Source organism: Vigna unguiculata, chromosome 5, assembly GCF_004118075.2.
Source record: "Vigna unguiculata cultivar IT97K-499-35 chromosome 5, ASM411807v1, whole genome shotgun sequence".
Lineage (NCBI taxonomy): Eukaryota > Viridiplantae > Streptophyta > Magnoliopsida > Fabales > Fabaceae > Vigna > Vigna unguiculata.
The window spans coordinates 47,725,981-47,743,383 of NC_040283.1; the positions used below are offsets into that span (position 1 = coordinate 47,725,981).

The following is a 17,403-nucleotide window of genomic DNA, read 5'->3' on the forward strand; positions in this document are numbered from 1 at the left end:
CATAATATATCTAAATATGAGTATGAAACATTACTTAACAAATAAAAATTAACATCTATAAATTATAAAATTATATACATTAATTTTTAAAGTTTGAGAACTAAAATATATTAAAATTTTTGAAAATGGACAAATTTTAATTTCATATTAAAATAAATAGACTAAAATCTTATTTAAACCTTCATTATATATATATATATATATATATATATATATATATATATATATATATATTTTATTTTTTTCTAAGACCCAACATCTAACCATTCTATTTGGTGTTTTGTGTATGTCTTTAACATAAGTTTTTAATTCTATAATAGGTGTTATTTCAATCATTATTTTTATTCCATTCATGTCGTGACATGTACATGAGAGTTACAATTTGATTTTGTGAATTTTAATTTTCTTCACTTTTCTTTAATGTCTTGTTTAAGATTTTTAATGCTCCGACTTATTTAAGGATAGTAATCCAAATAAGATGTTAATATAATTAATCTAAGTTCAGATTAAAATTTTCAGTAAAAAATCGAGTAATAACAAGTTAGTTAATGGTTAAAATGACATCTAAATCATTTTGATTAGAGAAGTTGTTATTTATTGCAATTGTGTAGTTTAAACAAATTCTTCAAGATTTGAGTATTTCAGCAATGAAATCATTATATACAATATTATACTTTTGCTAACTTTGATTAAAAAATAAAAAAATAATTGAATTAAGGCAAAATACATTAATAATTTATATATATATATATATATATATATATATATATATCGTAAAATTTGTCGTTAGTGAAATTGAAATTTTTTTATATAAAAATGATTTATCATGCATAGGTAAAAATATTAATTAAACGTTGAATAAAAAATAATTTTGTATTTTCATAGAACAACAAATATTTTTTTATATACTACTCTTTTTTTTTACATGTTGTATAAGTGCACAATCAAACCCCTGCATTAATATTAAAATTAAAGTTTACATAAATAAATAAATTCCTAATATCTTTTACTTCTATTGATGTGAAAGGCGCGTATCTAATAAATCGGGAAAAAGAAAAAAGAAAAAATCCATGAACCAGCGCCTTTTTTTTATGCATGAACACACTATAAAGCAACCCACACACGACATTTGCGTCACTCACTCTTTCTGTCTCTTGCTCTTCTTCTATTCCATGGACGATTTCTTGCATCTAATTTGCCCTAATTCTCCATTCGTATGCATCTCTTCCTCTTTCCAATCTTTTTCTTTCCTCTATTTTCTGTAAGCAATTTTCTACAAGCAACCGACTCTTGCCACCCACAGCCATACATTTCTGTATTTTAATATATCTCCACCATTTTTTTCTTGTCATCGTTTCTTTAAATTCTAACGTTTTACAACTGTATGTTTCTGTGTTCTTTCTCAACTATGCCCAAATAAACTGTAATTCTTTATTGCATGAAGTCTCTTAATCTCCATTTATCGTGTTTGCTCTGTTTGCTACTAAATTTGTGTTCTGCCGCTTTCTTGATGGTATGGGAACATTGTTGGAGATTTTGAGATAACAATTATATGAATATTTTGTTTCTTTTATTAGCTTAGGGGTGTTTGTTTCCCTGTTTTGACTATAGCTGTGATCGTAAACGGTATAGTTTCTTTGTTCTTCTTTCTTTTCAACACAGAAGGAAGTTTCTTTTTCTTCCAGATTCTTTAGTTTTTTACTGATAGCTTTTGACTTCAAAATTAACTACACTTATGTGACACTGTCAGTGACTAACACTCTTTCTGAGATATTGAGAAACGACTCAAAATGAAAGGAATATCATAGTGTGCCTTAATGTTTGTACATTAAAGATCATGAAAATTGATTGGAATCTCATTTTGACTTGTACCTTTTTTCCTTGTTTACAGATTTGGGATGGAGAGAGGTTCTCTGACTGCTTTGAAGACATATATCCTCATTGTTTTTGAGATTTTAGTTTCAGCTCACGCACTATACACACAAATACGTATATGAATTGATTTTCCTTAATATTTCCTACTGTTTTAGGTTTTGGGGTTAACATAGTGACTGCTGTTATGGTCGTTGTGCTTGGATTTAGCCAGAAGATTGATCGAGGAGTTCGGAGATCAGATGGCCAGGTACTAGCCGATCTTAGAGTTTTTGTTAAGAAACCCGTTTTCCGTTTTCCGTTTTCCTTTCTTTATTTTTCTTTTATTTTGTACAAGCTTATATATAGGCTTAATTTCATTCACATCAAGAGAAAAATAAGAAAACAGATTCTTACTCCTCTTGGCTTTTATGGAGATATGTTGATATACATGCAGGACATGTTCTCATCTCATGCTTACACATTCTGCATACAAGTTTTATCCTCCTTTTAGATGAACCAAGATGTCCGATATGGTATCAGGGTCAGAGTTAATTCACACTCTGCTGCCACTGGCTTTACCTCTGTCTTCTTGTTTGTTCTTTATCTTCTTCTTCCGTCTTTTTCTTGTTTGTTCTTGACCTTCTTCTTTCTTGCATATAAATATGGCTACTGCTACCAACAGTAGCTAGCGGGGACGTAACAAAACCCCAATAGCCCCTATTATTTTCATCCAGGACTGGTATCAGAGCCAGAGTTAATTCACACTCTGCTGCCACTGGTTTTACCCTCTGTTTTCTTGTTTGTTTTTTATCTTCTTCTTCCGTCTTTTTCTTGTTTGTTCTTGACCTTCTTCTTTCTTGCATATAAATATAGTCACTGCTGCTATCAACAGTAGCTAGTGATTGTCCAATATTGTCAAACTTTGTTAAATTAAACATGTCTGGTTCACCTGGATAGCTATCATTACCCCCACACATAGTTTCTGTATTCTACAGTAGTATTTACTTGAGATAAATGACATTCACATTTGATGCTTTACATTGAATAAACAGATGACCTTTCCAGAAAAAATTGTCCTGGATTTTATACCAGCTGTTGGAGTATGTCTTTCAATTGTAGACATATTTTTTCTGTGGAAGAAAGAGCATAGTAGTCACTTTGTTGGATATCATAAATGGTTCTATAGCTGTTCTGAGTTGATGGTGTGGGTAAGCTTCCTGATTTTTAGATGTCAGCTCCAGTTTTGTGTAGAGTTTAACATATTTGATTGCTTATTATTCACTCGTATTTGTATGTAGATAAATATTATTTTCTTCACAAAGCGTGGCAGCAGTCACCACATTGTCTTCAATCGTGTTTTATGTTTCTGGTGGATTCCTAAAGCAATATTGACAGTTTTGTATTTGATGACAAAGATTTCATCATTGAAGGTGCTATTATTTCTTGGCTTATATTTTTCTTAATTGGGCATGACAAGTTTACCTTTATTAGTAATACTTTTATTCTTTTAAATAAGTTGTAAACCAGTTAGTTACATGTGAAACACTGACGCACTTTCAATAGTAGGTTTCAATTTGCATCACGGAGAGCTTAGTTGTTCTCTTGAATATCTCATTTGGCATAGCCATCAATGTGATCAGGATAAAGAGACCATCTTACAAAAGCAGGTATATACTGGCATGTGTTTCTTACAGGATCACTTTCTTTTTTAGATAAAATTAGTGATAAGCATTAGATAAAATTTTAAAAGCAGCAGCTAGTAAACTGTGTGCCATGCTAGATTCTTAAATATCCTTGGTTATATACTATATAGGAAGAAGCATTTGATGCCATTTAAAATGAGTTGATTTGATTGTAGTAGCAGGCATAGTGTATTCATTTTATAGTATATGTGATTTATTATATAGATATGAAAATTACTTTTTTGTTTTTAGAGCACATTTTAATTCTGAATGAATCTGCTGTCACGATTTTAGTTTTTTGGAAGATCCACTTCTTTCGAATGGCGTGGACCTTGAGGAAGGTGGTTATCAAGACCTTGTAAGTCTGATTAATCATCAAACATAATTCTCTTCATAGACTCCTTTGCTTACTCTCAAAATAATTAGTCTCCATTTTTGTATGGGATGAAGTGTAGAGTATAACTTGAATTTGAATACAATTTAGTTCTTGTGTGCTTTTTAAATAGTTGGTTGGTGGAAAAGTTAAAGGGGAAATGTACAAATTTTTTTATTAGTATGGGGCTTTTGATAATTACGAAAATTTCATAATTGTTTTGGAGATAATTATATGTTTGGCTTATTTTTTAAAGAAAATATACTCTTTTCATGTTGTTTTATTATGTTATTTTTATTTTCAATTTGCAGGAGTGATATGTTTTTACTATTACTTGTTTAATATTCTTCCTATATAGGGAAATGATGGAAACTTTTGGGATTTGATGACTTTCAACTTCATAACTCCAGTAATGAATCATGGTGTGGTAAAACAATTAGACTCTGAGGACCTGTTGCCTCTACCGACTGATATGGGTCCTTCTTCCTGTCATGATGTGATTTTATCCTGCTGGCAAGCTCAACTGAGTAACAATGGCTCTAATCCATCTTTGTTTAGAGCACTCTGTAGTGCATATGGATGGCCATATCTCCGCCTGGGTTTATTGAAGGTATTTTTCAATTCAAAATCGTGTTTTCCTCTCACATGCTAAACCAAAAAGCTTGTGCGTTATTCTCTACTAGTGTTTATATGCAATATTTATACCATATGGCTGTTATGGACTGCTGGAATCTAATTTGTCCAAGTTATATCTCCTTCAACACTTTCGAATTTTTAATTCCAACATGGGATTCTGACTTTTTCTGTGGAGATGCAAGTTCTAGCCTTTTTTTTTAATCTTGGAATGAAAGGAAATTTATTGTCTGTCCTTATGTGTACAGAAGATGCTTTTTTGTTTTGAACTATGCATTGATTTCTGTAACAAGCAATGGTTCAAGGTCTATCAATCAAAATAGTATAGTTTCCCAACTATTGTGATAGATAACTGATTGTTTATGTACTTAGAAATTTCGGTTGTGCCACTAGAAAATATACTGATTGTATGACAGCTTGCATGACATAATATGTTTTACTTGTACCTTGACATCTTTATTGGAAAAATCCGATCTTTGTCAATGTCTAAATAAGTAGAGAATTTTTCATAGTTTGTATATGGCATTCCATGGTCCAAGGTATTGATACCTTGACATGTTTTAAAGTTACAGAATCGGAATTGTTTATCATGTCAGTTTAAAAATAAGATCACTTAAGAAGGTTTACAAGGATTATTACGTAATTTTAATGACACCAACACCATGACAATTGACACATGTACTTATTGGTTACAAGAGAACACAACAAGATGTTCCATATGATAATGAGTGCTTATCATGTCCTTGTTTTGTATTTGGATGTCTTTTATGAAGTATATCTATGTCAATATTAAAATACCAATTCTTTGGCCATAAATAAACCAAAATTTAATTCGATTTTGCTTTGTTTTATCTTGTTTCAATTTATTATACGCGTCTACTAAGTGTATGAAATTCTTCCAGGTGATTAATGATTGTATTGGTTTTGTGGGGCCATTGCTTCTCAATAAACTGATCCAGTTTCTTCAACAAGGTGTTACGACGAGCAATAGTTTGAGTTTCTCCATTGTTGATACCGATTGCTTTATTTATCTCTTATTTGATAAGCTTCTTCATTACTTTATTCCCTTTAGGCACGATACTTTTATTTCGCATTCCTTGATACACAACTTTATATGTCAGTTGAAAACATTGCAAATATCTACCTGTCAAACATACTAACATAAACATGGTTATAGTGATGGTAATGCCATTCCTTTTTTTTTTCTTAAATAATTTCCTTCTATTTGCATATCAAACAATTGTAACAAGAAAACTTAAGAAAAGTTTGGTTCCATTTTTGTTATTTCTTCCAGGTTCAGTGAATGTGGATGGGTATTTACTTGCATTATCCTTGGGGCTCACCTCTATAATTAAGTAAGTTTAACTCTTGCAGTTATATAGTTCATTACATTATATTTCACCTATATATTTTTTCTGCCTAATAAGTTTAAGGTTCAGGTGATGATTGTCCAAACTTTATAAGCTCTATTTAAGTTATCTTCTCTTCTTGTGCGTTATTTTTGGAAAGTTATCTTGATTGTGGGTCATCCCTAACCTGCCTTAGTCTTGTGGTCCCTTTGGAGGTTTTATATTTGTAGCCTCAAGGTGGTGTATAGTCATATCGACTAAAGTTATGACTTAAATGATTTCGTGGGGTTGAGAGTCTTAAACTCAAATCCCGAGATAAATAAAATGTATGAAATAAAAATGTATAGAATAATTATTCAACCATTGTTTATAATGGCTATTTAATTGTGGAAGTAGCATTAGATTCACAAAGAGTGAAGTTGAGAACCCAATAAAAAAAATCATTATCTTTTTCAACAGAAAACGGAATTGCATCAATGTGTTGATATAAAATAAAACCATCCACAGGCCTCCACATAAACAACGTAAACATGTCTTCATTTCATTTTCTTCTATAAGGCAATATTTTTACGTTGCTTCCTTTGGTCTTTGAGCAACGTATATTTTGTTGTATGGGTTAGCATAACTTTCATGTTTTTTGGCTTTATTTACCAGTAACAATTAGTGAGAAGTGTCTTTCTGGTCTAGATCCTTTTTAGATACACAATATACTTTTCATCTTTCCAAACTGAAGCTGAAGCTGCGATCTAGTATCGTGACTCTAATCTATGAGAAGGTACGCAATTCTCTTCTTTTATTTGTTTGTGAATGCTGAAATTATAGTTTTCTTCATAATAATAAAATGCGCATACTCTATTTATATACTCCCCTAGTGTTGTTACTGATGCATGCACGGCTTTTGATAGTGACTCATGATTATGCTTTGGTAATAAAACATAACATTGTTTCATATGTTTGAAGTACTTATGCGTGAACTTAGCAGATCAAAATTTACAAATGGAGAAATTCAGATATTTTTGTAAATGGATGCTGACCGAACTGTTTGTGAATGTTGTAATTGTAGTTTTTTTTAATAATAAAATGCGCATACCCTTTTTCTATACTCCTCTACTGTTGTTGCTGATGCATGCATGGCTTTTGATAGCGACTCATGATTATGCTTTGGTACTAAAATATAGACATTGTTTCATGTGTTTGAAGTGTCTTCGAGTGAACTTAGCAGAGCGTTCAAAATTTACAAATGGAGAAATTCAGACATTTATGTCAGTGGATGCTGACCGAACTGTAAACTTATGTAATAGTTTCCATGATATGTGGAGGTATTCCCTTTTTAATTTGAACTTCTTAATGCCAATAGGCTTTACCATTTTTTTTTTCCTTCTCTCTTAAATATTTGTACACCAACATACTTATCAATCGTAAAAGATCCTTATTTTGTCTGAGTGTGAATTTCATTCATAGGTATTCCATAAAGTTACCGTGAATGATTTGTTCTATGGATTAAAGATATGATTATAGGCTACTTTTTTGTTTCATTGAACCTGCTGAAGTTTAGCTGTACCTGTATCTGATAATATTGGGTCTTACATCAGATATATTTGATAGAATTTATGCTAACCGGAAAACATCTTCTGTAGCTTACATTTGATATGAAGTCATTGCCGTTATTAACGATGTAATTTGTATACATCTTAAGCACTGTTTTTTTTTTTTCAGCCTGCCTCTACAAATTGGAGTGGCTCTCTATCTTTTGTATACTCAAGTCAAATTTGCATTTGTATCTGGATTAGCAATAACCATTTTATTGATACCAGGTAGAAATATCACTTAGATTTTTGTTTTTTTTTTGTGATAATAAGCCGGACTTGTTATCTTACGCCCTGTGTTTAATCCTTTTTCACCTGTTTGAGTTCATCATGGTGAATATCAGTTGGAATGAATTTGCGTAGAAGTTACAACTGTATCTATACATAAAATTGTTTCTTAAAATCCAAACAGTAATTTTTCTTAAATATTAACAATAACTTAATTTAGAGAGAAGTTTTTATTTTATACTGTATCAATAACATTTAATTTAAGTTGTACTTTCAGGGATGTTTGTCTGCTATCTGTTTTTATTTAACATGTATCTTAGGGCATCTCTAATATGAGTTTCTTAAGCTATAAAATGTTGTTTTGTAATTTGAATAAACCGTTTCTTTTTTATAAGAAACAAATTTTATGGTGAAGAAATTGGTTGTGCTACGTCTATTATCTCCAATGCGGGATTTCTTTAAGAAACAGTTTTTTCATCCTAAGAAATTCAAAAGACAAGCCTGCTGGGGACGCTATTAGCAGCTTTTTATAGTGGATAATTTTTAAGAAATGTTTACTTGACCTTGAAGTTCATTCATGTATTTAAAAAATTAATGTTTTGGTTTATTACTCAATTTTAATCTTCAGTGAATAAATGGATAGCACAATTGATTGCAAGGGCTACTGAGCAGATGATGAAGGAGAAAGATGAAAGGTAACCATAAATAAATTGATTAACTTTGACTTTCATACTTCATTTAATTCATTTGGTCAGTTCCCTCCTCAAATATTGCAAATTGTGTTATTCCAATTTGTGTTGCTTTTCCAATTATATTACACGTGTCAATATAATTTTCCCATCAAAGTTTATATTCTTACGGAGGGCATACACAGTGCATTGCATGTTGCTTAAAATTTTCTTAACTCTTGAAGTTGTGACACAATGCTAAAAGTGCAATTTAAGTTACAGTCACATGTCTCATGGACATGTAATGTAAAAATTTGCAGCACATAAGCTGCTATGCATAAATTCTAACATTCGTGCAATCATTTCATTTGCTTTGGAGTTTGGAGAAGTTTTCTAGTTATCAGTGAATGATCGGAGTTTCTAGAAAGTAAAGTGTTGCTTGGATGAGAAGCAACTTTTACTCTTAAGATTAACAGCTTATTATTCTTTGCCTAATTTTCTCATTTAACTTTTTTCTTTGGGGCAATGGTGGATGGATATGATCAAATCTGTTGGTGCATATTTGCAATATTAAAAGTTATGATTTTGTTACAGGATTCGTAAGACAGGAGAAATTTTGACTTATATTCGCACTTTGAAGATGTATGGATGGGAACTTCTTTTTTCTAGTTGGTTGATGGATACAAGATCTTTGGAAGTCAAACACTTAGCTGTAAGAATTGGTGTTCTGATTTTATTTTATGGATAACACTGTAGAGTTTTTCTTGAAATCCACTGAGGTAGTATTCAAGAATGGCAAAAGAAAATTGTTTGCTTTCTTTCTTATCTAATGTTTATGATCATGTTTCATCCACTTTTATAGACTCGAAAGTACTTGGATGCGTGGTGTGTTTTCTTTTGGGCTACAACACCAACACTCTTTTCCCTTTTCACATTTGGACTCTATGCACTGATGGGACATCAACTTGATGCTGCAATGGTATTTTGAAATTTATTTCACCTAATCTTACAGATTAGTTTTTCTTCTTTATTTTGCACTTAATTATTTTCTGTCAATGTTAAGAAATCTAATGCAGTAAAAAACCTCTATTGCAGGTTTTCACTTGTCTTGCATTGTTCAACACCCTTATTTCACCACTAAATTCATTCCCTTGGGTAATTAATGGATTGATTGATGTGAGTCTCCTATATTCCATAGTTTTTATGAACATATTTGATTTGTACATGCATTGGGATGAATAGTTTTTATTAATGTCACTACAGGCCATCATATCTTCTAGACGGTTGAGTAGGTTTCTCGCTTGTTCTGAACATAAATTTAAAGTGGGAGACACAAATTCCTCTCCATCATCATTCCTAAGTGAACAACCTGATTCTGTTCAACGTTTGGGTGTATTTATCCAAGATGCATGTTGTACTTGGTCAAGTAGTGAGGAACAGGCATTAAATATGGTGTTGAATCATGTGACTCTAAGTGTGTCCCAGGGTTCCTTTGTTGCAGTTATTGGAGAGGTCAGATCCCTTTTTGAATTTAATCAAGATGTCTTTAGCAAATAATGTAAAATAATCTTATATGGTAGAGTAATTTCATTGGATATGCTCACCTATCAAATTTATGAAAAATGGATACTAAAATACATAATGTATGTCATGATTCCATTCACTCAGTCCTCTATATCTGTCAACATCACCAGAATTTCAATATTCATAATTCAAATTGATAAATGAACCTACTAATATCTGAAACACAACTTAGTTATATCTATAATTACTTCTACTGTGTGTATTCAGGTTGGTTCAGGTAAATCATCCCTGTTATATTCAATCCTTGGAGAAATGCAACTTGTTCGTGGCTCTATTTATTCCAATGAATCCATTGCTTATGTACCACAGGTTTGTATATGATAATTGATATGCTTAGCCTTGAGTGAAATTTCTTGTGTCTTTGTTTCCTCAAATTCTCACACAGCAGGTCCCTTGGATTTTATCTGGAACGGTGCGCGACAACATATTATTCGGGAAAAGTTATGATCCTGAAAGGTATAATGCCTTCAACTTTAGGAGTTTTTTATGCCTCAATTTTAATCTTGTTGAAACCTAGACTTTTTTCTTCTGCTCAACGTGTGACCTTGACCTTTATAAATATGTTTTGAACCAAAATAACTAATGCTCTTAACAGGTATACTGATACACTGAAGGCATGTGCATTAGATGTTGATGTCTCATTGATGATTGGAGGTGACATGGCTTATATTGGAGAGAAAGGAGTCAACTTATCAGGTGGACAGAGAGCTCGTCTTGCCTTGGCAAGGTGCTTATATTTTGAGAGATTTATGCCTTGATTACTTTTATAAAAAAAGTTGTCCTAATACTGCTCAATTAACAGGGCATTGTATCATGACTCAGCTGTTGTTATGCTTGATGATGTCCTGAGTGCAGTAGATGTACAAGTTGCTCAATGTATCTTATACAATGCCCTTCTAGGCCCCCTTATGCAGAGAAAAACCCGATTGCTCTGTACCCACAATATTCAGGTTATTGTGTACTCTCTTCAAAACTATTATTTTGTCAAGTATTCTGATTAAATTCAGAAGAACATGATATTTTCACTGATATTTTTCAGTAGATATGTATTATATATTTTGTATTGGTATAAAAGGTGTACTTGTATAAGGATTAACTTATTGATGCATCTAAATTTATGTGCAGGCAATATCTTCTGCTGACAAGATTGTTGTAATGGACAAGGGACGCATAAAGTGGATAGGAAATTCAGATGACTTTCCAATTAATTCATGTACACAATTCTCTCCGCTGAATGAAATTGATTCAGCTTTACAGAATCATGGAGAATCTTGCAGCCCAAATCTTTCTTCCAAATCCGAGGAGCAGTCTCTTCTTGGCACAGGTATTGTGCGTGCTCTGGAGGGAGCAGAGGAGATCGTTGAAGTTGAGCTGAGGAAAGAGGGAAAAGTTGAAATTGGAGTGTATAAGTAAGTAAACATATACGTTTCTGATATCAGACATGTATGGAGATTGGTCTTCAATAGTTGATTAACAATTTAGTGCCTTTTGAAGGAATTATGCTGTCTTCACTGGCTGGTTCATGACAGTCATTATATGCCTATCAGCTATTCTGATGCAAGCTTCTCGTAATGGAAACGATTTATGGTTGTCATATTGGGTTGATACAACAACAGAAAGCAGTCAGACAAGATATTCTGTGTCTTTCTATCTGGTAAGGGATGAGCAGCGGTGCTAGCTTCCATAGTACATTTTTCTTTCTGGACATGACTCATGGACAATTAAATACTTTATGGCACAGCAAATATTCATGGACATTTAAATATAGCTAGTGCAAGAAGCACAAAACAATTATAACAGTTCAAAGTAATGCAAAGGTTTATAACAATTTAGAAAGTAATGCAAAATACTTGAAGTAATTCAGATAATTTCAGTATTAAACTTTTTTTAATTTCTTGGTTCACTATTTTAAAATCATTTGTAGTACGTTAAAATTACCTGATTATTTACCTACTACACTATAAGCTACTATTGAATGTAATTTTCTAATTTGTTTGAGATGATAATTAATGGTGCAGGCTATACTGTGTCTCTTTTGTATTATTAATTCCTTTTTCACATTGGTGAGGGCATTCTCTTTTGCTTTTGGTGGATTACAAGCTGCAACTAAGGTACACAATAAATTGCTCAACAAGCTTATGAATGCGCCTGTCCAATTCTTTGATCAGACCCCTGGTGGGAGAATACTGAACAGGTTAGAATAAGATGTCTTCAGGGAATAATAGCAGATAATGATAATATGAATTTTGTGTTTCACGATTTCTTATGTTTTGTGTAGGTTATCTTCAGATCTTTATACCATTGATGATTCACTTCCATTCATTCTAAACATTCTCCTAGCGAATTTCGTAGGCCTGTTGGGTATTACAATAATTTTGTGTTACGTACAGGTGCAATGATTTTCTTAGTTTGTCATATGTATTATGGAACTACCAAGATTTGTCTTAATGTTCCCCATGATCTATTTTTATCTTTCGATTTTCTGTAGGTCTTCTTCTTACTCTTGCTATTGCCATTTTGGTATATCTACAGTAGACTTCAGGTATTATTTTTCTTATTGATACTTTTATATTTAACCACACTCCTTGTTTTTTAGACTGTAAGTTCCTAAATCTATTAGGATTATTTGTTATTAAATTGTACGAATTTGGAAACCCTCATAATTATGGAGTACAAAATAAGGCTTTTATAAAACTACAAATAAATTATTCAGTGTTTCTTCGGTCTCAAACGATTAAAACCATAATCACTTCTTTGACTTGGTATAATAGACAACAATCAACTGATCTATGCAGTGGCTTCAGTTCTTCTACAGGTCAACATCGAGAGAATTACGACGACTGGATAGTGTTTCACGTTCTCCAATATACTCATCATTCACTGAAACACTTGATGGATCATCAACTATTAGGGCGTTTAAATCTGAGGTAAATATAAGTCATTTTAAAGTAATGATAATAAAAAGAACTTTGTATCATGTTGAAGAACTTTACTCAACAAGGGTACTTAAGATATATCATGCATATCAATAAGATTTGAGGACGAGAAGATAACTATTTGTTTTAAAATCTTTTACTTGTCACATCCATTCATAATATAAAAATTTTGTTTATGGAGTGACCCTACTGCTACTGACTATTGTAGTTTTTAGTGTTTCCAAAAAACCTCGTTTACCATGTGAAATTTCTTGCCAAGAAATATGTATGCTATTAAGTAAAGATTTAGACGTGGCTGGAAACTATTGTTTGATCTATGTATTATAATAACTACCTTAACAAAATTAAGAAGAGTACATGCTCTATCTTCCTAAAGAAAGCAATCATAAAGATGAACCTGCAGCACGCGTATCCGCCTATCAAGATCTGTTACTATCAGAGGAAAAGATTGCAAGATATCGATTAGTGTTTTTAAACAACTACTTTAAAGCATAGTTATTTTCAAGGTTACTTGGAAATAGGCAGCACTGTCAACTGAACTTTCTGAAGTGCTGGCTATTTGTTTGGTTTTTTTATCTGGTTATGGTGCCTTTACCGATACCTTTTTGTTGAAAATTTTACAATGACTAGAGATATAACTAAATTATAATATATAAGTGGGTGTCCATTCCACATTGTAAGCTGGTTTTATGGAGTTATATTAACCTAAATACATTTTCTTGACTTTTACTGCACTTTAAAGCTTTTTTTTTTTCTACATGCATTAGTTGCTTGTCATATGTACTGGAAAAATTTATACTATGTGAGTTGGTGTAACTAATTAACTATGTTACAATGTTCATTTTTACCAGGACTTTTTCTTTACCAAATTCACTGAACATGTAACCTTGTATCAGAAGACTTCCTACACAGAGATAGTAGCAAGTTTGTGGCTTTCCTTGCGTCTTCAGGTATGTCCTTTGAGCCAAGTATATTTATTAACATTTCAAGATGAGAAAATACAGCAATTCACCTAAAACATGTTAAACTTTATATGATTTATACGTGCAACAATACAGTACATCCAAAGGTTAAATATGAATTTGTATTGAATCTGGATTATTGGTTGTTGCTAATAATTATTTTCTTCCAGTTATTAGGTGCATTTATCATCTCTTTCATAGCTGTGATGGCTGTTATTGGATCTCGTGGCAGTCTGCCCATCAACTTTGGTACCCCAGGACTGGTTTGTTTGCTATCCTTTAATCTTTAATTAAATCTCTGATTTGATCAACCAATTTATATCAAAACTGAACATGTAACTTTTTTTTTAAAAGGTAGGATTGGCCCTCTCATATGCAGCTCCAATTGTGTCCTTATTGGGAAGTTTTTTGTCAAGCTTCACTGAAACAGAAAAGGAGATGGTTTCAGTTGAAAGAACTCTTCAAGTATGAATAAGAGACTTATTTCCCTTAATTGAAACATGTTTTGACATATATACGCTGACGCCTAATATCCGTTTAATGTTTTTTAGTACATGGACATTCCTCAAGAAGAACAAACCGGAGGCCTATACTTGAATCCAGATTGGCCAAATCAAGGATTTATCGAATTTGATTGTGTTACTTTGAAATATATGCCATCTTTGCCAGCTGCACTCTGCAATCTTAGTTTTAGAATTGCTGGAGGAACCCAAGTCAGTGAACTACTTTTGAATTTGTATTGAAGTTTTCTTAGGTTCACACCCATTAGGTTTAATACTAATTACACAACATGTAATTCAGGTTGGAATAATTGGAAGAACAGGTGCTGGAAAGTCCAGTGTGTTAAATGCTCTTTTCCGTCTTACTCCAATATGTACAGGCTCCATCTCAATTGATGGCGTGGATATTAAAAATATTTCTGTCAGAGAACTACGTACACATTTGGCCATTGTCCCTCAGAGTCCATTTTTGTTCGAAGGATCATTAAGGTACTTTATTTGGACTTTTCTACTTAATACTTCTGAGGCAAACTCTGATTTAGCTCCTTCTCAATGATAATGTTCTTACATTCTTTTCAAGAAGAAACTGTATTAGCTTTTGTTCTGACTGCACCTACATTTCATCAATACTTATGCCCTGCATTCTCAATGTTCTAGGGATAACCTAGATCCTTTCAAAATGAATGATGACTTAAAAATTTTGAATGCATTGGAAAAGTGCCATGTGAAAGACGAAGTAGAAGCAGCTGGAGGGCTGGACCTTCTTGTAAAGGAAGGAGGGACGTCATTTTCAGTTGGCCAGCGGCAACTTCTTTGCCTTGCCCGTGCACTTTTGAAATCTTCCAAGGTAAGAATGATTATTTGAGGATTTTTTGTCTTGTCTTATTAAGGTTTCTTGAATAGATATTTCACAGAACAAAAGCTTCCAGATATTGTTATCTCAACAAAATATCGTACACTACTCCCAGATCTGATCATTAGGTAACTGAGAGGTTCCTTTTGTCCTCTTAGGTTCTCTGTTTGGATGAATGCACAGCCAATGTAGACCTTCAAACTGCTTCACTGCTGCAAACTACCATATCCGGTGAATGCAAAGGAATGACAGTTCTCACAATTGCTCACCGGATTTCAACTGTTATAAACATGGACAACATTCTGATTCTTGACCATGGGAAACTGGTATGCTTTATTTTCTTAAACTTTTCACTTGTCCGAGTTGGAACTAGCTCAAGGTCATTCTTTGTTGTCAGCTTCATTTAACTATTGCCAACTGAAAATTAAATGGACCTTTGTGAGTATTTTGACTGAATATTCCAAGAATTTCGTGTAAGTTGCTGTTAAAAAAGAATCAGGCAACATGAAATAACATGACCTTTCCTCTCGTTGGCGCAGGCTGAACAGGGTAACCCACAGGTTCTTCTGAAAGATGAGACCTCCATATTTTCTAGTTTTGTTGGAGCTTCAGCAATGTAGCCATGGAATTGTGGAGGCCATTTTTTAACATGACACATCAGTAGATGATTCTCTACAGTAAGAGTTTTATTAGGCGTTTCCGATCTTTCTGTGATGATCTGCCTGCTTTGATATACTAAATCCAAACTTTCTTCTATGTTGTCAGCTAACGCCGGACAAGTTTTGCCTGGATCCATGCAACTGCAAAACATGGTTGCCCTTTCATCCAAATTAGGGATTTTCTTATCCATGTTAGTACAACTACTTTTAGCTAACAGAGCTAACAGGTGACAGACATGAGAACTTTCAATCCTTTATTTCATTGCTAATACTACCTGCTTCTTTTCCAATTTATAAAACACAAATAACTAATTTACTAAGACCAATAAGTATAGAGTTTTTTTTTTTTAATTATAACAAATTATACTTTCATTCCCAATTATCCTTGCATTAATGTCTCAGAAATATATTTCTTAATAAATATAGGGCACTTAAATAATTTAACAAGGACTTAGTTCGAAAATAGGTTAATGTTTTTTTGTATAAATCAAATTAAATTATTATTTTTCTTATAAATGGGATTAGATGTGATATTACATAGAATGTATGACTACATAACCTTGTGTGGAGATCGTTTAATCGTGGCATTTTATTATGAATTATTATTTCCTTGATTCAAAAATTGATGACATGATTTATTTTTAATAGAATGGTACGATCTCATTAAATTAAATGGTTACACATACCATTGAATATAGTTTTAGATTTAGTCTAAGACCTATTCTTATTGGTCATTTATTGAAGCCATTAATTTTGTACTATATTTACTTCATAATGAGTTCTAAAATAATTCATTTCGCTGATATTAAATTAAATGGTTACACATACCGTCGAATATAGTTTTAGATTTAGTCTAAGACCTATTCTTATTGGTCATTTATTGAAGTCATTAATTTTGTACTATATTTACTTCATAATGAGTTCTAAAATAATTCATTTCGCTGATATTGATCAAATTCAATTCTAATAAAGTATGTTAATTTAGTAAATTCAATTTTAATAAATAATGTGATAGACAAAAGTTATTTTAATAAATAAAATAATTAAATTACAATTTTATTCTCTGATTAAAATTAATTAATAATAATAAAATTATTATTATCAATATTATCGTTATTATTATCATAGTGAAAATTTTACCATATAGTTAAAATTCAAATAAAAGTGAAAAAATTTAATTAAAAGTAAAATATATTATAAATTTGTGTAAAATTCGGTCATTCTTTAAATCCGTCAAGTCAATGCAAATTAATGGAAGAGGGTTTCTCTCTACACCTCCAAAGAATTCTGTTGTTACACCTCCAAAAGAATTTAAATTTCTTATAATACTTCTCTGAATCTTTTGACTATTTAGTGGTAAAAGTTAAAAAAAAAATTCTCGGTAAAATCCTTAACTGGTACATCTATAAAATCAAACACACTATTATAAATTATTATTATTATTATTATTGAAAACTCTTTTTTTTTTCCTTTGAGTAAAGGTGGGGTATTCACATCATAGATTATGTTTCATATTTCGTATATACAAGTAATAAT

General features: G+C 31.9%; 1 protein-coding gene across 2 annotated transcripts; it reads left to right on the forward strand.

Annotated features, from left to right (window-relative positions):
- The first annotated feature begins 1,143 nt into the window (after positions 1-1,143).
- Positions 1,144-16,187, forward strand: LOC114185311 (ABC transporter C family member 13). Of its 2 annotated transcripts, none has more exons than XM_028072969.1 (37): positions 1,144-1,214; positions 1,892-1,932; positions 2,023-2,122; positions 2,907-3,062; positions 3,153-3,284; positions 3,421-3,521; positions 3,831-3,894; positions 4,268-4,519; positions 5,445-5,514; positions 5,837-5,897; positions 6,579-6,666; positions 7,092-7,210; positions 7,608-7,705; positions 8,334-8,400; positions 8,968-9,085; positions 9,236-9,352; positions 9,469-9,549; positions 9,637-9,885; positions 10,165-10,266; positions 10,343-10,413; positions 10,553-10,684; positions 10,760-10,907; positions 11,083-11,366; positions 11,452-11,611; positions 11,976-12,151; positions 12,236-12,347; positions 12,446-12,499; positions 12,762-12,884; positions 13,745-13,843; positions 14,026-14,118; positions 14,210-14,320; positions 14,407-14,568; positions 14,657-14,844; positions 15,013-15,202; positions 15,367-15,534; positions 15,748-15,885; positions 15,974-16,187. In XM_028072969.1, the coding sequence occupies exons 1-36, from the start codon at positions 1,173-1,175 to the stop codon at positions 15,826-15,828; spliced, it is 4,410 nt and encodes a 1,469-aa protein (XP_027928770.1). In that variant the 5' UTR covers positions 1,144-1,172; the 3' UTR covers positions 15,829-15,885; positions 15,974-16,187. The 2 variants fall into 2 exon arrangements, with proteins under 2 accessions (XP_027928770.1, XP_027928771.1); XM_028072970.1 differs by having other exon boundaries at positions 10,346-10,413.
- The last annotated feature ends 1,216 nt before the right edge of the window (positions 16,188-17,403 follow it).

Coding starts and splice junctions, on each gene's coding strand:
- LOC114185311 (XM_028072969.1), top strand. CDS start 1,173: ATGGACGATTTCTTGCATCTAATTTGCCCTAATTCTCCATTC. Junction 8,401..8,967: donor ATGAAGGAGAAAGATGAAAG/GTAACCATAAAT, acceptor ATTTTGTTACAG/GATTCGTAAGACAGGAGAAA. Junction 15,203..15,366: donor CACTTTTGAAATCTTCCAAG/GTAAGAATGATT, acceptor TTGTCCTCTTAG/GTTCTCTGTTTGGATGAATG.